The 25,548-nt window shown below is 47.6% G+C and overlaps 1 protein-coding gene across 1 annotated transcript in view; it reads right to left on the bottom strand.

Annotated features, from left to right (window-relative positions):
• Nucleotides 1-13,982: 13,982 nt before the first annotated feature.
• Trim71 (tripartite motif containing 71) overlaps nucleotides 13,983-25,548 on the bottom strand; it is a 48,428-nt gene continuing 36,862 nt past the window's right edge. Inside the window, exons 3-4 of the mRNA XM_027415544.1 lie at nucleotides 17,902-18,036; nucleotides 13,983-15,434 (exon numbers count right to left, since the gene is read on the bottom strand). Coding sequence (XP_027271345.1) covers nucleotides 13,983-15,434; nucleotides 17,902-18,036 — 1,587 coding nt within the window. The remainder of the gene's footprint in view (nucleotides 15,435-17,901; nucleotides 18,037-25,548) is intronic.

The raw sequence follows: 25,548 nt of genomic DNA on the forward strand, positions 1-25,548 counted from the left end.
GTGCTGGGTGTGGTGGCACACTTTTAATTCCTGCACTCGTGAGGCAGAGGCAGGCCCATCTCCATGAACTCGAATCCAGCCTGGTCAAGCTAGTAAAATCCTATCTCAAGAACAAACTTAAAAAAAAAATTATTTAGTGTATGTTATGTGTGATAGTGTGCACTAGCCACAGGGAACATGTGCACAGGTCAGAGGACAACTTCTGGGAGTTCCTTCTTTCCCTCCTCTCATCGCGTGGACCCAGCAATCAAACTTAGGCTGTCTGGCTTGGTGGCAGGCACCTTTGCCCGCAGAGCTGTCTTGTCTGCCCTCTCCCCTTCTCTTCATAGAAAGAAAGGCTGCTGGGGCAGAGCCCGTGGCGCGCACCTGCCTGGTGGGCTCACACCTGGGCTCCGTGCCCACCAGAGAAAGGTAGTGGTCCGTGTTTATGATCCCCACTTCCTTGCCTCTCGTGGTTGTCACTTTGACTCCCTGGATTGCTGGCTTCATCGATGACTCAGCACTGGCTGTTCTTCCAGAGGTCCCTGAGTTGGGTTCCAGCACCCATACCAGGGGCCTCACAACTGCATCTAAATCAAGCTCCAGGGGTGGAGTAGGGAGGAATCCAATTCCCTCTTCTGGCCTCCATGGGACCCACACATGAGTGTGCGAGCGCACAGGTGCGTACACACACACACACACAAAACCATAAAAATATTTAATATGATGACATTTTTCAAAGATGATTTCTGATAGGAAAGGGGTACCCACAGCACCCCAGGATCTTGAGGGTCTTGAGTTTAACTCTAGCCAGAGCTACACAGTGATACCCTATCTCAACAAAAGACTGCCTTATGGAAGGAAGTGAAGAGTGTAGGCCCCCTGCTGGTGAGATAGCCACGACCAACACCTTAAGCCAGGCTTAGCCAGGCACCTGACATTGTCACTATGGCTGCCATTCCCCACTTTGCAACAAAAGAGCTGCCAGTGGCCACCTTTAGGGGAGGCTGCAGATTGGGTTGGATGAACACTTATCAAAGCAAACCAGGGCAGGGTTTAGTGGCTTGGGCAGTCTTGTGGTTCACTTAGAAGATAAGAAATTTAAAGCCCAAATGCAGATAGGTTTAGACCTAGTAGGAGGCTTAGGGGACCTGAAAGCTGGGTTTCTACATGAAGCCTACAGAGGGGATGACACAATGTAGATAAGAACCACTCTCTCAAGATTCTGCAGAACTGGAAGAAGTGAGGAGCACAGCTCTAATCAGGCCTTGTCTGACCTAAGTCAAGTTACAGACCTCTGTAACTTCCAACTGGACCTTCACCTCCACCTGCTCCCTACCCAAGATCTGCTCTCCGATGCCTCTCCTAGAGCTCTCCCCACCTGTCTGCAGACTCTCCTCCAGGCCTGCCTCTCCCTGTTCATCCATCACACGGGGCCCCTGCACTGGACATGGACCATCCTGCCCTGCAATTATTCCATATCTCAAAGCCAACATGCTAAGAAAGTTTAAGCTCCAAAACCTTTGCTCTTCAGAACTTCATGGACTACTGATGCCAAATGAAGTGACTACCCCGCCCCACTACCGCCAAGCAATGAACTTACTTCACTGTCTATAATCTTCTCTCTCAATGAGTCTTCTCCAGTCACAACCTCAGCAAAGGGCTTTTGAACCAGTCCTCGGCTTGGATCCTCTGTGTTCAGGGCTAAGCTATGACAATTGTCCTGGAGGACGGATGTGAAGACAAAAACAAGGGGAAAAGTGTAGGGGAAATGTTAGCCATGCCCTCTTGGGGTCTGGCACAGGTGACACAGACCACACACACTAGGTTGTGGTCAGTGATGTAGCAAGACCTTAAATATGAGGTTCGCAGGCAGGCAGCTCTCCCTCTGTTCCATGGTTCGCCTGGTTTAGAGGACTGACTGGTTGGGTGAGTACTTTCCTGGTAAAACTTCTGTTCGTCCAACTTGGTCTGACTCCTTTGAGGTACGCATTATTTGCGTCCCACTTTAGAAAAGCAACATGAAAGTTGCTTTTCTAACATGAAAGCACCCCCACAAGTGCTGTGTGGGGCTACTGAGATAAAGAGCTTGCTATGTGCTAGCCTGGTGATTTCTGAAAATTGTCCTCTGCTCTCCACATGGGCTCTGTGGCATGGGTACACTCTCTGTCACACACACACCACAGAAACACAATAAAAGCTGTACTGATAAATCATTATGTGACTCCTTTCTCGAAAGTAATAGGATAGCCGGTGTTGTGGTGCACGCCTTTAATCCCAGCCCTCGGGAGGCACAGGCAGGAGGATCTCTGTCAGTTCGAGGCCAGCCTGGTCTACAGAGTAAGTTCCAGGACAGGCTCCAAAGCTACACAGAGAAACCCTGTCTCGGAAGGAAAAAGAAAAAAAAGGAAAGATAGCACACTTTCAGAGGTGGCTTCCGGACAACCTCACTTCTCTTGGGCACTTCTGGTTCACTTGCCACTCAGGTCCCCAGGGAATAGTGAGGTTTCACCCCTACAGCTGGGGATGACACACTAACACAGCACTTGTGTAGCAGGGTCAAGGCCCTGGGGTTAATCCACAACACTGAAAGTAGGGGGACAAGGTCTCACTCTGTAACTTGGCTGTCCTGGAACTATGTAGGCCAGACTGTCTTAGCACTCACTGTGTAGGCCAGCTGTCCTGTCCTCCCAGTGTTGGGACTCAAGGCACACCACTACACTCACGCCCCTCCCCCAGAGCCCCCAATCTGTGGTCAGGTATTCCTTTTTGTCCAGGGGTTTTGATTGTGACATTTCACACCCCTGAAGATGCCTGATGCCTGTGCATTCCTAGGAAACGCTGCAAGTGTCCAGATCAACTTTCCACATGCCAGGGGAGCTCCTAAGAGCTGGGAGGTAAATGCCAAAGCAGCTTCAAGAACTCCCCTCAAACTGACCAGATTCACCAGGCCCCTGTCTGCCAGAGTAAGCAGACCAGCCCAGTTTGGAGATCTGAGGGCCAACCCTCACAAGCTGATCTTCGAAGACTTACAAGAGAAAAACTCCAAGAAGACAAGCAGCAGCAGCCCGGAGGCCACAGAGCGAGCCAGGCTGTCTGGGAGAGATAGGGATCATCAGAGGCACCTGGAAAGGTCTCTACAACCTGCCAAGCTGCCTGCAGGCTGTGGTGTGCACCAGGCCTCTGAGCTTTGTGAGCTGTCACCAATGGGCCTTCAGGGTGCAACTGTCTTTGAGTCACTCCTGCTCCTGTAAGTAACCCTAATAAAGCTCATCGCTTCACCAAGTCGGACTTTGGTAGTGTCCGTACTTGGGTCTGCTGTGTGCTCCCTATCTGGAAAGTCTGCCACTGGAGGGCTGGAGAGATGGCTCAGCCATTAAAGGTTAGGCTCACAACCAAAATATAAGAAGCCACTGGAACCTCAAGGTGCTGGTGGTACCTGTCCTACAACTGCACTCGAGTGGAACCCTCGAGTTCTGGGTAGGCCCCGCCCTTCTCATCTTTTTCCCATCGGTCTTTATAGCTGTGGCCCAAGCTGAACCCAAGCCAAGCTTGCAAACCTCAAGAGGGATATCCCAGTCCAGACTGAAGGTCCATTTCAGGCCCTACAAACTACTCAGTTTACCACACTCATTCCCGCCACCTTACCGGTGCACAGCAACGATTCATCTACTCAATTTGCTTTATGCAGAAGGGTCTCCTAATGCAATCTGCAGACTAACATCTGCTAATTTAGCCCTAAGTAAATGCCTTTGGGATGGGGGCGGGGGTTAACACAGGGTGTCTGTGCCTCTGTGTAACCCTGGCTGGCCTCTCACCTCTGCCTCCTCCATGCTGGGATTAAAGCTGTACACCACTACTGCCCTGCTATAAATTTTTAAAGGCTTTTTTGTTTGTTTGTTTTGTTTTTCAAGACCAGGTTTCTCTGTGGCTTTGGAGGCTGTCCTGGAACTAGCTCTTGTAGACTAGGCTGGTCTCAAACTCACAGAGATCCACCTGCCTCTGCCTCCCGAGTGCTGGGACTAAGGCATTTTTAGACACTATCAGAAACCAGAGTGTTGAAGAAGATAATCAGAGACTAACCTCCTTCACTGAAATAAAAAAATTGACATCTCTTTAGTGAAACTCAGGAAACTACTCAAGAAAAATAAATTGTCCTTGGGCCACCTGCCCTAGCAGGCCCCAAGAGCGCTAATGGAGCAAAACATGCATTCAAGTCACAGGGCCCCACAATTATGTGCGTAAATAAACAACTACAGCATGGCTCCAGGGCTTCTGACAATGGCACACACCCAAAGGGCCTTTTCCAATCAGTTTCTTCCAGGAGTGTCTCATCTGGGAGTGTGTGGGAACCAGTTTAACCAGTTTAAGCTGAGGCAGGAGGACCAAGAGTCCAAGGAAGAGGCTGAGGAGAGTCCCATCTCTGGCTTCCTCAGATATCAGGCATTCCTGTGATACAGGTGTGTGTGTGTGTGTGTGTGTGTGTGTGTGTGTGTGTGTGTGTGTGTGTGTGTGTGTGTGTGTGTGTGTACACTCAGGTCAACGAGGTTGTCTTGCTTAACAGCAGGCACACCTACTGTTTCTGGACATCCATTGGCACTCCTGAAGACAACTACTTTAAATTACAATATATATATACAGGTGTTATGTACTGACAATCTGAGTTCACCCAAACACAGGAAAACAAAATAAGGGCTGGTAAGCTGGCTCATTGCACTTACTGCCAAGGCTGACTTTGGAGCTCTGGAACCAGTATGGTGGAAAGAAACAAACTCCAACAAAGAAAACTATGACACACTCAACCCCCACACACAACACCCACAGGAGATAAATGACGTTTTAAAAAGTCCTTGAGTAGGCCGGGCGGTGGTGGGGCACCCTTTAATCCCAGCACTCGGGAGGCAGAGGCAGGCAGATCTCTGTGAGTTCTAGACCAGTCTGGTCTACAAGAGCTAGTTCCAGGACAGCCTCCAAAGTCATAGAGAAACCCTGTCTCGAAAAACCAAAAAAAAAAAAAAAAAAAAAAAAAAAAAAAGTCCTTTTGTAGTGCACACCTTTAGTCCAAGCACTCTACAGGCAGAGACAGGTGGATCTCTGTGAGTTCAAGGCCAGCTTGATCAACACAGAGAGTTCCAGGACAGCCAGGGTTACAGAGAGAAAAACCTGTCTTGAAAAACCAAAAAAGTCTTTATTAAGAAATAAAAGGAGCTTGAGATAAAGATATCTTTTATTAGAAAAACACCAGCCAAATGCATGCCAGAGCATGCCAGGGGCAGCAAGGCAGGCCAGAGAGAGGGGCTCCCATGTGCCTTGTAGCCCCTTAAAACCCTATCATGCATCATCCTGACCTCATCTTGACCACGCCCTGACAGGCGTGATCAGGCACACCTGTGGCCAGCTTTTAGTAGGCATGGCTTACACTGTCTACAAGTCTTTGCCTAGAATGCACAAGGCCCTGGGTTCAATACCAAATTAATTTTTTAAACTTAGCAAAGCAACTCTAAGAATGCCCTCTACCATAGCTGAGGAGCCATGTTCAGAAGGTCCTAGATGCCTACTCGGATTTGTACTAGACGGAATGAGTAAGAGCTGAGATGATGTTAGCAGGCAGGCTGGAGAACTGGACAGATTCTGTCTCCAAAGCCTCAGGTTCCTACGCCAACACATCTCATGTATTTGCCTACGACTTATTTCACGCACATAACTGTTGGCACCCACCCAAGCGGCTGAAGATTCATCCTTCTAACATCCACTACTTCATTTCATCCCACTGAGGATACCACGTCGCTGGACATTTCCTCCTGTCTGTACTAGTTTATCAGGAATACTGTTGCTATGAAAACTCATACTGTTTCCGTGGGGTCTACAGTTCCCTTGGAAATAAATAGTGCTATGTTCACCATGTGAAATTGCTAAACTGTGGTTGAGTGTTTGGCTCATTCTGTAATCCCAGCAACAAGAAAGCAAGGGTTCCAGCCTCTCGCCATATCCATGTAAAATACTTGGTTTTTATGTATTATTGGTTGTTCACTTTCAATTAGGGCTACCTAGGTGCCATCAATTCAGCCCTTCATTCACTGGGACACAGACAGCAGGAACCACACGGAACTGGTGTTTTTAATCACTTAACAAAACAGACCCCCAAACTGTATGTGGGCACACACACATGCTACACCACACCACTTCTGTGGGTCAAGACAACTCCAATCACATGGTCCCAGGAATCAGTCCCAGCGTTCACTGGGCTTGGTGACCATCATCTGATGCCTGCTGAACCGTCTTGCCAGCCTATGAACTGCAGGTTTTCCTTTAGAAATGTGTCCGCATGTTGTTTTCTCAGGAAAATGAAGAGTATCTTTCCCCCCAACCCATCTCTGACCATGTCCCATTGTGCCCAGTTATAGGCAACAGGCAGACTGAGAATGGATGGTGAAGAGGGAAGAACCAAAGCCAGGACACAGGCTCAGAGCCCATTCGCAAAGCTACAGGGCTCACCAGAAACAACCCAATCTCTTAGCAGGTGTTCTCTGGCCACATTAGCAAAATGACAAATTACAAGTTTTAGGAAAAACGCAGAATTCTGTCAGGTGGGTGCTCTCCAGTCTCCAAGAACCCTCACTCAAACCCAGGGATACCTGCATTGAGAAACACAATTGGTTTCTGGTTTTTTTTTGTTTGTTTTTGGAGACAGGGTTTCTCTGTGGCTTTGGAGGGTGTCCTAGAACTAGCTCTTGTAGACCAGGCTGGTCTTGAACTCACAGAGATCTGCCTGCCTCTGCCTCCCGAGTGCCGAGATTAAAGGCATGCCCCACCACCGCCCCAATTGGGTAAGATTAAGCTTTATTTAAAGTGAATTTCAAAGAAAGGTAACAACAGGCAGGGCTCAGCTTCAATCTTTAAAAGTTGTTTTCTATGGTGGCTGGAGAGATGGCTGCTCTTCCAGAGGTCCTGGGTTTGATTCCCAGCAATCACATGGTGACTCACAACCTCTTCCAGCATGCAAATATACAGAGCATTCATACATTTAATAAAAATGTAAACTTATTTTCTGTTATGCTGGTATTTTACCTCCATGTATGTCTGTGTACCACGGACGTGCCAGGTGCCGAGGCCAGAAGAGGGCTTTGGATCCTCTGGAACTGGAGTTCCTACGCCCTCTGCCAAGTATTCTTAACTGCCAAACCATCTCCCAACCCCTAACCCTATCCCCAATCTTGGGGGCTTTAGGGGGAACCTCACTGTATAGCAAGCACATGCTGTCTCCATCTCATGACCCTCCTGCCTCAGTTCTCCTGGGATTACTACATGTATGTGCCTCCCACATGCTCCCCTCCCCCACAAGCAGGACTGCCTGCCAGGAGTCACTCACTTTCCTTGGGGCCACAGCCTCGCTCTCAAATGGATCCTCCCCCATCACCCGGGTTGAGGCTAAAAGGCAGATACCCACTAGGAAAAAGAGAAAGAGAAAAAAAAAAAGGGCGGGGGCAGTGGCAGCTGGTGAGTCACACACAGCACTGGCCCTCTGGAGAGACATCTGTTACTCTCCTCCTCTGGGAGAATGAAGGACAGGGATATAGAGCCTGCTTTTTGTTTCAATTTAAATACAGGCACACAAGGGGGAGGAGGTGTCATGGTGTATACGTGGAGGTCAGAGGGCAAATTGTGGGAGTTGGTTCTCGATCGACCGCCCAGTCTAGGTGACAAGTGCCTTTACCAACCAACCTGTCAGACTGCCCCAGCCTGTCCGTCCCCCCACCCCCCCCGGTGTGTGTGTGTGTTCTGGGACAATGTCTCTTCTTTTATGTAAGTCCTAGATATCCTGGAACTTGCTCTGTAGACCAGGCTAGCCTGAAACTCAAGACCCGCCAGCCTCTGCCTTGAGTGCTAGGATTAAAGGTGTACACCAACACCACTAGGCCTGTTTTCTTTTTTGGTTTTTTTGAGACGGGGTTCTCTGTGTACCTTTGGAGCCTATCCTGGCACTCTCTGTAGACTAGGCTGGCCTCGAACTCACAGAGTTCACCTGCTTCTGGCACGCGAGTGCTGGGATTAAAGGTGTGACCACCACCACCTGGCTAGGCCTGTTTTCTTAAAAAATAATTCTACCAACACTCAGTTTAACACATGTGCCCATGCAGAGTCCTGGGGTAACCACACCCCAGGGAGCCATCCTCCCACCACCAAGCACACAGGTACCCATACCTAATCCAGATGGAAATATACACAGACACAGTTTTCACAGGAAGACCCTCTGTTTATTTGATTAAACAAAAATAAAATAAGCTGCATAGGAACAATTTTAAAGTCCAAAGAGACACCGGCTTTGTTTTAAGGCTGCAGTAGCTGATACGTCTCCTTGCTACTTCCCCAGCCTTCCCTGTGGAGCACAGAGATACATTCAGAAGCCTGTTCGCTCACAGGAGGTTTGCAATGCTTTTCCACTGGCTCTTCACCTGCTCATTGCCCGTCATGCCTGTGGCTGGCAATAGTAACATTTAAGGTTTTAAAAGTAAAAGCTCAAAACGCAAGGAAAGGGACTTGCCCCCCCCCAAAAAAAATACAAAAACAAAAACAAAAAAAAACAAAAAAAACCCACTTTTGCTTTGAGGTTTGGGGGGAATTCCCCTAACCACCCACTGCCTTGACGAGCTCTGAAATGCCACAGCAATTCTAAAAGTGGCAGAGGCAGCTGGAATCCCAGGTGGGTTAGCAGTGAGGGCTCCGCTGCCAGGGGGGTATGCCTGCAGTGCGCTCCTTCGTCAGCTTGCTGTGAGAATAACAGAGACTTAACTTAGTCACTAACACCAGGCAACAAGACTTGGTGAATTCCACCCAGATCTGTATTCACGTCTTTAAAAAAAAAGAAAAAAGAAAAAAAAAAGGGGGGGGGAGACCCCATTGAGTCATGTATTCTATAGTTACTTAAAAATTAAAGTTTCTTTTTTTTTTTGGCTGACCAGGCATGAGAGCTAATGGATAGTATTTTTAAAGATCCATTAAAACAAAAACCGAACAACCCTCCCACCTACAACTACATATAACAAGCTAGTTAAACGTCGCTAAACCACCCACCCTCATCAGCATCGAAAGGGAAAAGACACTTTACCACCCTAAAAACAAGAAAGCCCCATTCATATGAACAGCCTCCCTCTAAAGGAGGACAACTACACAGACTGCTAGAACCATCGCAAAGCTGGTCACAAAGTAAACGCATTGCTGCCACGAGCGCCAACATAATGCCAGTGTGCTCTGAGATAGCCTTAAGATACGACCTGAGCTCGTAAGTTAATACAATCATTAAAAGGAGGTCTAAGACCATGTGGATACACAAAAACATTTAGAACCATTGCTGGTTGAATGATGATGGAAAACAGCCCACCAGGCTGGACCTGCTAACCCGTAAGACCAGTTTTAAAAATAGACATTATTGAGGTATTTCTTCACGGTGACATTTATTCATAAACCCAAAACCCAGTTACTCTGGTGGCCTTCAGGATGCTCTCATCCAGGTCGACCAGAAAGTTACCAGGATGTACAGAGGTAGGTTAACAGTACAGCACTTCCAGATAATGTGCTTCTCAAATTTATCAAGTATTTAACAAAGAACAAAGGGGGAAGGGGCACAACAAATGTCAAAGTGTTGCCTTTGGTAGGAAGAACAAATCAGATCAGAGAGCAATGCACATGTCACCAGTCATTGTAGACAGGGCCGCACCATGGCCACAGACATCCTGCCGCTGGGTGCAGACAGCTACAAATACAATCATAAGGTCAGATTCTCCTTCCCTTCAAATACTGAACGCTCCCCACAAGACCTTTACAGTTCAAACTAAAAGGGCATGTTTGCAGACACTCCTAGCAGATAAAACAGCTTTCTCTTGAAGAGAAGAGAGCCTAAAGGCCTTTATTCTAGTAAAGTTCTCCATTAGGTCAGAAGCAGTTCCTAATACTGTGTGCAGAATTCAGGTTTGTGGCAGGGGAAAGCAAGATTGGTTGAAAACTCCCTGGATGAATGACTACACTGACCTAATGTCTCTTGTTCAAGGTCAAATATTTCGATACCGGAAGTCAGTTCGTTCTGGATTCCTAAACGTTTTCTCCGAGGCCTGTCCACTCCCCAAATGGATTAATACTAGACCCATCAGGTGCCGACATGAGGTAGATGACTTTGTGAGGTAGAAAACCCTACATAACCCAATCAGTGTGGTGAGGGGCACTGTGTCCTGTGACCCTGGCCCACACGAAGCCAGAGAAAAGCCCTTCAGTGTCAGGAGGCCCCAAGCCTACCTAATGTGCACAGGTGATGGTATAAGCCTTCATTACAGCCCCAGACTGTCAGAGCCTCTTAGGAGAGAGGTGTTCTAAATAAATACGCTTTGGCACCGGTGTGTGTGTGTGTGTGTGTGTGTGTGTGTGTGTGTGTGTGTGTGTGTGTGTGTGTGTGTGTGTGTGTGTGTGTGTGTGTGTGTGTGTGTGTGTGTGTGTCTGTCTGTCTGTCTGTCTGTCTGTCTGTCTGTCTGTCTGTCTGTCTGTCTGTCTGTCTGTCTGAGCACGCGCGCGCGCATATGCACGTTATTTCTTAAACAACAGGAAAAAAAAGCCTAAAAACTTTGGCATACCTTTGACTACCTACCAGAACACAGCAACCCTACAATCTTCCAAATCCAGAAGACAACACACAAACAACCGTACTGTGTGCTTCAAGCCTACAAGACCTCCCAACTCCAATAACTAAGCTTTGGCTTAACTACAGTGACATACTGAGCCACCCACCCCAAAGTGCCTGCACATCCTGGCAGCTTCTTTGGCCCAACACTAAGTCCAATTCTATTTAGGGTACCCTTGTATGTTTCCCCAGATAAGTTAGACTTAAAAAGGGTATTGATTGAGGAGTTTAGTGCACTTGGGGGGCAGCCCAGACAACTGGCTGGAGCCAACTTTAGGAGTCACCTGCCAGTTACAGCAGAGCACCAGTATGGAGACAGACAGGGTCTGCCATGAACAAATTTAGAGATTACTTTTAGATTATACTTTTGGAATGTTAAGCAGATGGCAACCAGGTGTTTAATACTCAAACTTAGATATACTCACTTCCAATAGGGACCTCGGAATTCCCACCCTCTCCAGCTCCTGTTACCCAACAACAGCAGATCTACACGGGGACCACAGCCTACCCACCTGCATGCCTCCCCAGGACCCGGTCTCCCTCCTGTTGCAGCCATGCATTCCCTCAGGTGTGCACATGAACGACGACCTCACACGAGGGTGCACCAAGCATGGTTTGTATCGTGACATGGGAACAGTCCACTGTAACACTCTCCAAAGTGCTTGGCACCAAAGCCCCCACAGGCCAGGAGTCAATCTCAGGCGGCCACAAATGGCCACTTGTTTTAAAAACAAAAGTTCTCCAAGTGTGACCATGTCCCTCAGATGCCAGGCAAACACCATTCTGGATACAGAAAGGCAGAAAAGCCACATACCTCTGAGGACACACCCACTTTGCTCTAAGCCTGCGATGGCCTGTCCATTTACTCTTTCAGACCCAACCGTTTCAGCCACGAGGTGGAAACCTGGACTGAGCGATCAAACCCTAAGGAAACTATCAAGTATTTTTATTTGTCGGACTTCACCAGAAAAATTTGTCACTGAACAGCCAGTATTTCTGCCATAGGTAAGCTGTTAAGAGGAACGGAAAAAAACTAAAATAGCACTGAAAAATAGCCTTTCCCTGGCCACAATTAGAATCCAGTTCCTGAGAATGTTAGTTATCAATATTCATTTTTTTTCCCGATCAGAATCATCGTTAAGGATGTAAAGTCAGTTGCTTTGAATGTTTAAGGGCAACATGTTGGGCAGATTGGGGGGAGGGGAGGGAGAGTTGCCTCCCGGTTATTCCGCCCTATAAAAAAGTCAGGTTAACAATTAGGGGGCATAATAAAGTCTATAGGAATATGAACTGGAGAAGGATCCACTATTAAATTTCAACAAAGGAGCTTATGCACCTTTCATCCCCAGGAACCTGGAAATGGGGAGTTGGCAGCCACCAGCTACTTTTGGGGTTCCCTGATTGTGTACCATTTTCCCTGATGAAGTGACTCTGGCACCCACTTCCCCATTTGGGTCACCTGGAAATCCTGAAATTAAAAGTCATGTGAATGGACACCGTAGTTCACACTGGCAAGTCAAATGTCCCCAAGCAATCTGATTGACCCAACACACACTTCCCATCACCACCTTCTTTCTCCTTGGGATGACAGGAAGTAAACTGCTCCATTTATTAATTTTCTTCTTTTAAAACCAAATCCATTCTGGACAGAAACTGATCTTTTGGTCTTTTTCGGGCAGGAACTCTTCCGTCCTCAGCCAGCGATGCGAGCCCCTTTCGATTTCGATCTGATTTCAGTAGTGAGGCGTACAGGGGCTTGGCCGGGTCCTCCCCCTCAGACAGATGATGGTGGCAACAGGGCCCAGTCTGAGGTTTACCACAACCAGTCTTTAAGTGGCATGGGAGCCACGTAACCCCACGTTTCTATTCTTTGGTACAGGTTTAAAAAGGATACATATTGTGTCCTGCACTTCGGGTTGGGGGGATTTGGTTTACAAATGCTTTACATTCAAAGGCCTTTGGGGGGAGGGAGTGGGGTTCATGTTAACCTTGAGGTCTGACTCCACTCAGGTTCAAGGATCCTGAGAAAAAAAGAGACCTGAGCCAAGGGGTCGGGGATGGGGTGCTCCTACTTGTCATTCAAACATTCTTCTAGATTCCCTGAACTTCCAAAGCAGGAAAAAAATTGTGCTTTTCAAATAAAAGTTTATCCCTTTGCCTACTATACACTCCTGCAGAACGTTCACTCTCGGGACGGGATTCCCCACTCTCCTGAACAGTCCCTGATGTGGGGGTGCCTCACTTCTCCAGCACCCCCACTTTTGTGGCACCCCGTCCACATCTATCTGAAAAGCCCCTCTCTGAGAACAAGGTTAACTTATTTGCTTATACCTAAATCTTTATAAACAAAACACGGAAACTTAACTTGAGAACACTTTTAACTGAGAGTCCTGAGCTAAACCTATTTCTTAGAAAACAAACTGGTAAGAAAAGGTTCCCTGGGATGCCATGTGTCAAGTCCAGCTTTCCCCCGCCCCAGGCGAAGATGGCTTCAGAAACACACACATACACACACATACCCTTCTTTAGCAAAAACAAAAGACCAGACACCTAAAATATGAATGGTCTGCTTTTCTTGGCTAGCAAGCCACAGCCATCCTAGGGATGAAGATGTTAGACACTGAGGTAACCCGAGAACAGAGAAAAGCTCTGTTGCAGCATTAAAAAAAAAAAAAAAAAAAAAAAAAACCCAAAAATTCCCCCCCAAAAGATTAAACCAAACAACCTAAACCCCACGCACACAGTATTCTCAAGAACACAAATACACTAGAATCATGAATTTTAAATCCTATCTTTCCAACATCTTATACTTTTCTTTTTCACTTAGTAGTTTTTTGTTTTGGGTTTCCTTGGCTCAATCTACAAAATGCACCCCACCATATGCTTCCCAGTGCCCTCAAGGATGCAGGAGTGCTGGCCTGTGCATTCCATGCCCTCGAGAGGGAAGGGAATGTGAGCTCTGTGGAGAGCAAAGAGGGCTGCTAGAGAGGAACATGCAAAGGTCTGAGGTAGATAGAAATTATCACTTCACAGGCTCAGTCCCTGCACAAGAGAATTACATTCATCTGGAAAAGAAAAAGAAAAGAAAAAAAAAAAAGAAAGAAAGAAAAAAAATAAGATGAGGTAGGACTAAAGCAATGTTGTACTTTTGTTCTCTTTAAAGAAAAATAAAATAAAAAAGGGGAGAAAAGTAAAAGAAATATCCCTGAGACGATTTCTTCTTTGAAATTCAAAAAGAGAGAGAGAGAGAGAGAGAGAGAGAGAGAGAGAGAGAGAGAGAGAGAGAGAGAGGGGCACACATGCGCACACCCTAAACACAGAAACCCAGAAGATGTAATTAGAAGATGAGGATTCGATTGTTGCCAAAGTCCACCACGACGATCAATCCATCCGGGGTGACCGCGATACCTGAGGGGCGGTCCATCTGCCCGAAGCCGCTGCCTTGAGCACCGAACTTGCACAAGAAGCTGCCGTTGGCCTCAAACATCTGCACCCGGTGATTTCTGGAATCGGCCACAATGATTCGCCCTTCCTGGTCCACGGCTACGCCCTGTGGTCGGAGGAACTGTCCATTGTTGCTGCCCTCTGAGCCCAAGAAGCGTGCTGATTGGCAATCGGGGTGAATGACCAGAAGCCGGTGGTTGTTGAAATCGGTGACTACCAGATGACCCTCGTGGTTGAAAGCCACACCCCGTGGAGAGTCAAAGTGCTTCCAGAGAGACCCCTCGAAGCCGTACTTATTCAAGAAGACCCCATCAGGCCCAAACAGCTGTACGCGGTGGTTTCGGGTGTCGGAGACCAGGATCTTGCCCTCAGAATTCACTGCTACATCCCACGGGTAGTTAAACTGCCCATTCTTGGTTCCCTTCTCACCAAACTTGAGGAGGAACTGGCCCTCAAAGGTGAAGATCTGAATGCGATGATTGTCTTTGTCGGCCACTACAATCCTTCGAGAGGCATCGCAGGCCACCCCAGCTGGCCGGTCAAACTGCCCAGGCCGGGAACCCAGGGTACCAAACTTGTGGTGGAAGGAGCCACAGGGCTTGAACACCTGGATGCGGTTATTGCTGCGGTCAGCCACGATGATGTAGCCCTCCTTATCCACACTCACGCCCCAGGGCCTGCAGAGCTTGCCCTCACTGTCACCCTCGCTGCCGAAGCTCAGCCCAGGGAGCCCGATACCCACATAGCTGCGGCCTGACTTGACCACTACCTTGAAGGGGCTATTCTCTATATGCTGGTTGCACAGGGTCACAGACACCAGGTGCTCACCCTCAAGCTGGGGCCTGTAGCTTACCACGTAAGTCCCGTTCTGTTGATCACTCACTTCTGCACCAAACAGGTTGCCATCGGGGCCCAGGACCACAGCTGACATCAGGTCACCCCCCGAGAGGCGAGGCTCACCATCATGGTCGTAGCCCATCACAGTGAAGGAGGCTACTTTGCCCTGAAGGGCCCGCTTAATGCCATCTCCTGTGGCCTTTGTCAGCGGGGCAAAGGCCCCACTGCTGACAAAGCCAAAAGACTTGAGGGCAAGGTACAAGGCTTGGTCAGGGGGCGTGAACATCACTCGATCATCTTCCTGGGGCTGCAGGAGACTCCGGATGGTCTTCAGCTCCTGCACCTGGGCCAGCATCCGGTCTCGGGCCAGCAGGATGTCCAAGGCCCGGCCCTCTTCCAGGACCTGCTGCACCGCACTGACGGTGCTGTCCAGCTTGTTGAGGTTCTGACGAAGCTTCTCCACCTGCAGGTATAGAGATTTGGCCTTCACCTGCCGTATCTTCTCCACCTGGAGACGGGAGAGAGGGAAGGAGAGAGACTCAGAACCAAGCACACAGAGTGTGTGAGAAACCCACGCGGAGACCTAAAGTGGGAGCACAAAAAAGCCTGAATTATGTGTAAAGAGATCTTATCTGACCAACAAGACAGAGCAGTTTCTTCCTTCCTCATCCTTTTGCATTCAAGTCTTCAGTTCTGAGCAAGGTGACCCCCACCACCAGAAGTCACCCAATCCCAGGTCTGTGAGCATCAAGACTGGGCTGAAAGCTAGGAAAGGCCCACAACAACTTTTCCGAGGTCTAGCATTAAAACAATAAATGTTACTGTTCTAATTAAGTATGTCTGTGCATACAGGTGCAGACGCCCACAGAGGTCAGAGGCGCTGGATCCCTGGCAGTTGTTAGTGGGGAGACTCACTATGTAAGCCAGACTGGACTTGAACTCATAGAAATCCAACTGCTTTGTGTTCTTCCTGAGCAGGCCCTAAATAAAAGGCATGGCAGTTTTTAACTGTCAATCTGATAAAACTAGAACAACCTGGGAAGAGAGTCTCTGTGGGACAGCCTAGATCATTGTAGCCTAGCTTTATGGGTCTGTATGTGAGGAAGTATTTCTGAATTGGATTAACTGGAGGAAGACCCACCCCAAAAGCTGGCTGGGCCATGGGCCGCCACCCCCCCCCCCCTCTGCTCTGGGATGTGGGCGTCATACGACTAGATGCTTCAAGGCATGCTGCTTTTTACTTCCCTACAATAATGGACTATATAGCAGACTAAACTGTCCTGTGTTGGGGTGTTTTATTTTACCAACAGAAATGAGAATAGAACAAAAAACAAAAACAAACAAAAAACAGGCATATAAGAAGGATGAGATGGAGGTGTCTATGAAACAAGCAAGTTTATTTAAAAACAGGGATTCTAGGCAAGTAGACATGGTCTAGCAACACACAGGGAAGAGATGCCATCTTCCAACCTCTCCAAAAGAAGCGATACAGGGCCAGGCATGGTGACACCCACCTTCAATCCCAGCACCGGGAGGCAGAGGAAAGAGCATCTCTGCCCTTACATAGTGAGTTCCAGGACAGCGGGTGTGTGTGTGTGTGTGTGTGTGTGTGTGTGTGTGTGTGTGTGTGTGTGTGTGTGTGTGTGTGTGTGTGTGTGTGTGTGTGTGTGTGTGTGTGTGTGTGTGTGTGTGTGTGTGTGTGTGTGTGTGTGTGTGTGTGTAAATAGAAACACCCACCTAGCCGGTGAGGAAGGAGCACAACCAAAACAAGGTCACCTTTTCCACCAGGGAATCCAGAAGTGGGGGCTTGCTAGAGCCAACTCTCACCTTCTGACACAGAACATCTCAGGGTGTAACAACAGGAACAGGGCAGGGGGCTGGAGAGATGACTCACTGGTTAGGACCATGCACTCTTTCTTGTAGAACCCCAGTTCCATCCAAACGACAGCCCTTGTCAAGAAGCTTACAACTACCTGTAACCAGGAGATTCACCATGTTCTTCCGGCCCCTGTGTACCCCTACATTCACGTGCCCAAAGCCACACTCAACATACATGCACGCACGCACGCACGCACGCACGCACAGTTTAACAAAACAAGGCAGGAGATATGGCAAAGTACTTGAGAGTGCAGAATGGCCAAGGTCCAGAGTTTGGTTCCCAGCACCAAACTCAGGATGCTCACCAGAAACCCCTCTAGGGGATCTTACGCCTCCACAGGCACCACTCACATGCCCACATAATTTTTAAAAAAGAAAAAAGTCTTAAACTAATTTTAAGAGTGTTTCTTGGGAACTAAGATGTCCCTACCATTATACTGCCTCAAAACAAGCCACCTGTCAGAGGCCTCTTCTAAGTCAGTTTTGCAGCCCTGTGTTCAGAATCAGGGTTGAATACCAGCCTGTACTGTGGGTAGCCTGAGCTGGCCTTTCTTTGGGGGAGTGGGGGCACACAATGAGAATGGCTAAGATGCTGGTGCAGGTGATCAGTGGGAATCTTCCCAGCTGATTTTTGTCTACCAGCCCACTAGTGTGCCCAGAACTCTTCCCTGTCTTCAACAGGAAACACACTCCCCGCCTCCCCCACCACCCCCGCCCTCATCAAGTAGAGGCTTTCCACACAGGGTCAGGAAGTATAGTCAGCCAGGACACCAAAAATAAGGGCTGTTTCCTACCCACCCCTCTGCTAACAAGAGTTCTGATTGTCTCCCTCTTGTCTGCCTCCTTTCCAGGGCGAGCAACAGAGAACCTGAGCCCTGCCCCATCTTGGATACTGGCACTTCTGAAAGGATTTCTTGTTGTTTCGCTACATGAGTGACATCCAGCGTACCAGGGACACCTCCCTCCACCCCATCTTTCTGGAAAATTACCAACTATTCTAAACATAGAGCTTGGGCCTCAGATCAGAAATGAAGCTAGAGAGTTCTGCGCAGGCCAGACTCGGGGAGCCGGCTGTGGGGAGACATGCTCGCATTTACCTTCCACAAGAGCTCACACTCGCGCTCCTCCAGGGCCTTCTTGTGGCGGGCTGTCACAGCCTTGACCTCCGACTGGACCACTTTTGACTTCATCTCCACCTGCTCTGCCACAGTCTGGGCCTGCTCGATGCTCAGCTAGAAAAGCAAACAGAAGCTTTAGGCACTGGAAGAAGGGACCTCACTTATCACCTGGGACAGACAGAAGCTTCCGTCGGGCCCGAGGGGCTTATGCTTGAACAATGTTGCTGGCACCTGCTGAGGTGGAGCTGACAGTTGGGGAGGGGGGTCTCTTTGTTTTAGAAATGGCACCTCCACTGAGTATCAAGACTGTTAAGGGAAACTCCGACAACTGAGCAACCATTATAGGTCGGTTGGTGCCAAACACTGGGAATGAGCCTCAGATACAAAGTTTACAGCTCTCTCCATACAGATTTCAGGTCTCTTGGAGTTAGTTCCTGCCTGAACCCGAGAGAGGCCCTCATGGCACGCAGACACAGGTTAGTGGCTTCTCTGTCACATTTGTATCAGTTGTCAACAATCTCCCCTGACCCAATAGGAAGACAATGTGCACTCTGGGAGTATCACCTGCTCTAAGCTAAGAAAATCATCAATCACGCCCTGCAGTCAGGGGGCCTGCATCTTACACAACCAGCCCCAGTATATCCGCTGGCTGAATCAGACATATTGTTCATAAAAAATTAATCCAGAAGGCCTGGCGTGTTTGTTAATATTACATGAAGTGCCTCAAAAAAAAAAAAAAAAAAAAAAAAAAAAAAAAACAAAAAAAAAACCAAGCATTTATTTGAGACACTGAGAAACTGTATCAGGACTTTTGACGATCAATGGGACCCATTTTAGAGCAGATGGTCCGACCAGGTGGGTAGAGAAAGAGTAAGGCCAAACAGACAAACAGGTGGGGAAGCAGTTGATGGTACCTGCTTGGGCAGGGGGCTCTCTGGACAAGAGATGGGAGATACTGCAACTGACAGGTCTTCGGCACCTCAGTCTGGTGAGGTATTTTATTAGGGTAACCCAGGTTCAAATTCCAGCTCCTCTTAAACCCTGGTTGACGGTAACATGAGAAAAACCCAAGACAAAACATGTAGAGAACCAAGCACCGGTCAAACACTGCCGTTACTCGGGGTTCGGACCTAGGCTGATAATAAGGGGTGGGAGTGGGGGGGGGTGTGCTGTTCTTTTTCAATCACACTCATGTGTTATGTATGTGTACACCAACATGAACCACGGCAGACATGCAGAAAGAGGTGTGAGGACAATGTGACCGTCAGCCTCTCCTTCCACACTTGTGGGTCCCAGCAATGGAACTCAAGCAAAATTGAGCCATCAAGCCATCTCACTTGCCTCCAACATTTATTTTGTGTCTACCAACTGCGGTGAGATCCATAGAACAGAAACTACCATCAATGACATTTAGTGTCCCCAGTGCAACCATCACTGCAACTCAGGTTCCCTTCCCATGGAAACCACCTCTCTGCTGAGACACAGCTACCCATTACAGCTGCTTTGTCTAAATGGACAGTACATGGATGGCCCTGCCTTGTCTTCACCAACACTCTTCCAAGCCAGGAAGCCCAATAATACCTTTTACTTATTCTGACATGTATGACTGGAACTCCTAAATGCTACCTCCTGGCCTGAGCGAGTTGACATGTTGGTACTGTGCAACACTCACTGGCTTTCAAATGGTTGCCTGTCAACCCCAAACTGTGAGGTGCTAAATTGAAGGTGTCTCTAGGCAGATTGGGCACTTACAGACTGTCCACAGGGTAGGATGCATTCTCTCTCTTTAACTCACTTTATAGACCAGGCTGGCCTCAAACTCAAGAGATCCGCCTGCCTCTGCTGGAATTGAAGGTGTGTGCCACCACAGCCAGCCTTGATGTTTGTTTGTTTTAAAACAGGTTTTATTTATTTAATGTTTATTTCATGTATGAATGTTTTGCTTGCATGTATATATATGAATCATGTGTATGCCTAATGCTGGCAAAAGGCTGAAGAGGGCATTAGAGCCCTAGAACTGGAATTATAAATAATTTCAAAATAAGACTTCAAGAGCAACAAGTATTCTTAACCACCCAACTATCTCTCTACACACGCCATCTTATATTTATTTGTTTGTTTATTGGTTTTTTTTTTTTTTTGAGACAATAGGGTTTCTCTCTATTGTTTGGAGGCTGTCCTAGAACTCGATCTGTAGACCAGGCTGGTCTCCAACTCACAGAAATCTGCCTGCCTCTGCCTCCCGAGTGCTGGGATCAAAGGCGTGTGCCACCAACGCCTGGCCCATCTTAATTTTTTAAAAAGAATTTGTTTTTATTGTGTCTGTGTGCACATGCACGTGCCTTCAGATTTACCCTAATTAACCTCTGTGAAGTCTATGTCTCTAAAGCAATGGGGTCCCCTTTTCCAAGACCTGTAAGGAGAAGCTTCCCAGCCTGAGTGGCACAAACCTATATATAATCAATCCCTAAACTCAGAAGGCTGAGGCAAGTGGTTCCGAGTTCAAGGGCAGCCTGAGTTACATACAGATCTTGCCTCTCCAAAGATAAATAATTGAATCAATCGGCAAGTGTAGAATTAATGATCAGCACCCCTCTGCTCAGATGGGTCACTAGCACCCACAGAGCCAACAAGCTGACCCAGCTGCAGATTCTTTACTTTTTCAAGATAGGACAGGGTCTCTCTGTATAGCCCTGACTGTCTTAGAACAAGAAGGAAGACAAGGAGGAATAGGAGGAGAAAGCAAGCCAGGGGAAAACAAACTACTCTGTAAATATGCAAATGAGGGGCCACAAGGCTGGGACCCAAGGTTCTCTGACCCCACATGAACATGGAGGAACACGAATTTCCCACAGAGTCATCTAGTAAAATATACCAAGCGCTGGTCTGATAAATTATAGCACTTTAACACCTGCCACGAGCTTACTTGTGTTAACCAGATACCACCCATATGCCAATCGTCATCTTTAAAGTGATTTTCAAAAAGGTAACACTGTATCTCACGGGTCTCATGGCTTGATTAAAACCATTGTGATAAAGAACCTGGGGAAGGAGAAGGCTTGTTTCATCATACAGCCATATCAACGGGAAATGCAACACAGGCTCAGACATAGGCCGGTCTGGTGGGGGGCATTTTCTGAGTTGAGGCTAGCTCTTCTTAAATGACTAACTTGTGTTGTCACTAGTCAACACACTATGCAAATGTCATCCTAAGGGACAAACTGGCTCCTTCGGAAAGGACCAGTACAACGTGGTAGCAAAGAATGACCCTCCTCCTCACCTGGGGTGGATGATCTCGCCCCCAATTGATGGCCTTCATTCATTGGTGATTCATTTGTGTGTCCTAGCGCATCCCCAAAGGCCTGTGTTTATCACCCAGTTGTACTTAATGGAAGATCTGTACCTTCCAACCGGCAGAAGGAATTTAAAGCTTTTATGGTACCCAAGCAATGGAAAAAGCATTTGAAGTTAGGGTGGCAGCATCCCTAAGGATGACAGAGATGGCTCTGTACAGAGGTGCAATAGGTCAGCCTTGAACACACTGCAGGGACAAAGGGGACTAGGTGGCGGCCTTGGCAGTTAAGAGAGATCTCTGCTCCAACACACGCGCTCCACTGAATAGTCACTTTAAAAAGTGGGTTTTATTTTAATTTTGTGTATGAGTGTTTGTCTGGAGTTACAGACAATTTTGACTGGGGTTGGAGAACTAACTACAGCCTGTTAGATGGCAACAGAGGGCCATGATAGGTCAACTGTGCATACCAGCTAGCTAGCTCCTGTGTGGCAGCCACTTCGTGCGGCTGTTTCCTAGGTACAGCCAGGAACTAGTGACACTGGCCAAGGAGAGTGGGAACCTCTCGAATATATATACTCAAGCCTCACAGCCTGGTCTACAAGAGCTAGTTGCAGGACAACCTCCAAAGCCACAAAGAAACCCTGTCTTGAAAAACCAAAAAAAACAAAAACAAAAAACAAAACCCCAACAACAACAACAACAAAAAAACAAGACTCACAGGACACCCCTACAGTCCACTCTTCACATTTAAACATCAGCTAACAATCATGTGTGTTCAGTGCCTGATTCTGCCTCTATGGACACCAGGCACTCACACGATACATTAATTCTGCAGGCAAAGCAGCCATACACATAATAATAATTCTTCAAAATTTATTTTAAACTTTTGAAGATGGATTTTTTTTTTCTTTTCTGTTTTTCTTTTTGAGGCAGGGTTTCTCTGTGGCTTTGGAGGCTGTTCTGGAACTCGCTCTGTAGACCAGGCTGGTCTCGAACTCACAGAGATCACCTGCCTCTGCCTCCCAAGTGCTGGGATTAAAGGCGTGTGCCACTAACGCCCAGCCTTGTTTTTTCTTTTTAAAAAATGATTTATTTTTATGTGCATTGGTGTTTTGCCAGCTACATGTATAGGGGTGTCAGATCCCCTGGAACTGGAGTTACAGACATTTGTAAAGGTGCCCTGTGGATGCTGGTGGGAATGGAAACCAGATCCACTGGGAGATTAGCCAGTGCTCTTAAACCGGTTGCTGAGCCATCTCTCCAGTCCCCACTTAGGAAGTCAATGGACCCACAAAGTCTCATGACCTATGCTTAATTCCTGGGATCCACACAGTGCAAGAGATTACATTACATTACATTCACCCACCCACCAGGAAAGGGGACAAAATAAAGACAATGGAAAACCCTAAGAGCTTTGAATGCAGGGATGCTCCCTCCTTGGTGGTGGAGGAGCTTGGGGTTTTCTTTGCAGGGACCTAATATTTAAGGACTTATTGTGGGTCTCTCAAGGCACCTGCCAGTGCAGGTTAACCCAGGGACTCTGACTGGCAGTCACTGGACAAAGCCATAATTTTAATCAGATAAAATTTTAATCAGAGATGCCGGTGGAGATGCAAACACACCAGCAAATCTTGAAAGTGTCAGACAGGAAAGCTGGTGGGAAATGAAGTATTGGGGCACCCTTGAAGCTCCTCAGAGAAAGGGCAATCAGGCTTCATATGCAATGGCTTACAACTGCTGAGTCCAGGTCCTGGCAGCAATTCAATCACAGAAACATGATCAGTGTTCATGGCAGTGACCAACAAGTCTACACTTTGATTATTACGGGGGGGCGGGACGACTAGGCAGCAAACAGATCAATTTTGGGAAAAGGAGTGGAACTGCTAGGAAAATCTTATTTTCTAAATAAAGCTGGAGAACTGAAAGTGTAACTCAATGGAAAAACTGAACATTCCTAACCAACGGGAGACCCCAGTTCCTCAGCACAAGAGACCAGAGAGTGGCGTTGCAACCTTTAACCCCAGTACTCTGTGATAAGAGCACCACAAGAGTTTGAGGCCAGCCTCAAGCTTTGCTTGGTGAAACCCTGAATTTTAGAAGATGGGGGGGGGGGTTCCTGATATAAAGATGAAGATCGGTGGTGATTGGGTTATCAAAGCCCCCCCCCAGCAGTAAGTAGTGACCTGCTAAACCCGACTGTAACTCAGCGAAAACTCTTATGTAAGGATAAACAGATTTTTTTCTATATTTGAGACTAAAAAATTACAAATTAATAAAGGGCCTGGCTCTCTATATTTTCAAGATAAATGCCTTTCCTCCCTCTCATATTAATAACAGTAGGTTACCTCTGGGTAAATCTTTATAAAGACTTGTTTATGTGTATTTGGGGTGTGTGTCTGTCTGTCTATGCAGATGCTTGTGAAGGACAAAGTGGGTGTCAAATCAAACAGTTATAAAGAGCTGTACGATGTGGGTGCTGGGATGTGAAATTCCTGACAGACATTAGCTATTCTTAACCACTGAGCCGTTTTATTTGTGTGTATGTGTTTCGGAATGCCTGCATTGTCTACGGAGGCCAGAAGATGGGGCTGGATCCCCTGGGAACTAAGTAGTCCTCTGCAGAAGCAGCAAGAACCCTTAACCATTTAACACTTAATCGTTTGGTTGCTGTCCTGTGAGGCGACTCTTCACTACTGTACCCATGCCTGACCCAATGGATCACATACATTCAACGTGCAGATTTCAACATTCCTCACTGAGAAAAGACAAGACATGGCGGCATGCACAAGGGCACACACCCATCCTCGGGCACTCAGGAAACATACAAGGAGAAAGCCCTGCGCCACCTGGACTGCATAGTAGGTAAGCCACTGCCTAAAAACAAAACACAAACAAAAATCTGTGGCTACTTTTCCCAATGCCTTCATGATATACGTTCATATGACTTTAAATGAAATGCACTCCAAGACAGGGAGCTCTGCCTTGTCACCTGCAGCTCTCAGCACGGCAGCTGTGGGAGGAGGCCCCACACAATGACCTCTCCCTGCGTCCATCCCGAAGCAACCCTGTCCCTCTACCAAGCACGCCACATGAACTCCAGATGGACACTGGCCACCAACTAACCCTTGGTCCTTTGGCCCATGCTTGAGTTTTGTTCTTAGATAGTTGAGCAAGACACAAAATCTCCTACATCTCTATTTCCTTCTTTTCACCTAGAGCTCAACTGTCTACAGTTTTAACCACTCCCTTTAAGCCAACTGCAAATTTTTAAAGCTTAAACGTTTTAGTTGATTGTATTTATATTCCTATCTGTATGTATGTGTGGGATCCCTGGAACCGGAGTTATGTATGTTTGTGAACAGCCATGTGGGTGCTTCCAAGGAAACTTGGGTTTAACCACTGATCCATCTCTGCAACTTCTCCAACGCTTTTGTTTTGTGTGTGTGTGTGTGTGTGTGTGTGTGTGTGTGTGTGTGTGTGTGTGTGTTCGTCCCCTCTGTGTAGCTTTGGATGTCCTGGAACTCACTCTGTAGGTCAGGCTGGCCTCAAACTCACAGAGACCCACCTGCCTCTCGGTCTCCCGAGTGCTGAGAATAAAGTCGTGTGCCACTAAATTTATTATCTATACTGGGTTCTGCCTGCATGTATGCCTGCAGGCCAGAAGAGGGCACCAGACCTTGTTAAGGATGGTTGTGATCCACTATGTGGTTGCTGGGAATTAAACTCTGGAAGAGCAAGCAGCCAGCTCTTAACTGCTAGGCCACCTCTCCAGACCTCTCCATTAAATCTTGACAACTCATTTATCTCCCTCCAGTGGTTGAGCACACAAAGCAAAGAACGGACAGCATTAGATCTATTATGCTCACTGTCCTGCCTGGATGCTCTCAGTCTCTATGGGCAGAAAATGGAGGCCCAGATATGGTGGCATCCAACTTTAATTCTATCACTTAGGCAGAGGAAGGAGACTCTTCCCTGAGTTCAAAGCCATCCTGATCTATAAATCAAGTTCCAGAATAGTCAGGGTCAATAGGAAGACCCTGTTGTCAATTTAAAAACAAAACACAAGGGCAGAAAGGGGGTATTTAAGATTATGCAAAGACCTCAGAAGAAAGTGGGAGATCATGCGGTCTGCTTGGTAGAGCAGTAGGGTGGCGGGTGGGTGCCTGCATTGGTTTGGACCCAGGGAAAGGCATACTGTGTGCCAGCCTCCCCCCCCTCCACAGCTCTTAGTCCCCAGCCAGGGATGACACCATTATTGAGGAGACAAAGTAAAACAGTTCTGAGGGAATTCCAATTGTAACCGCATTACCTATGGAGACAGACATATTACC

Source organism: Cricetulus griseus, chromosome 4, assembly GCF_003668045.3.
Source record: "Cricetulus griseus strain 17A/GY chromosome 4, alternate assembly CriGri-PICRH-1.0, whole genome shotgun sequence".
NCBI classification, from domain to species: Eukaryota; Metazoa; Chordata; class Mammalia; order Rodentia; family Cricetidae; genus Cricetulus; species Cricetulus griseus.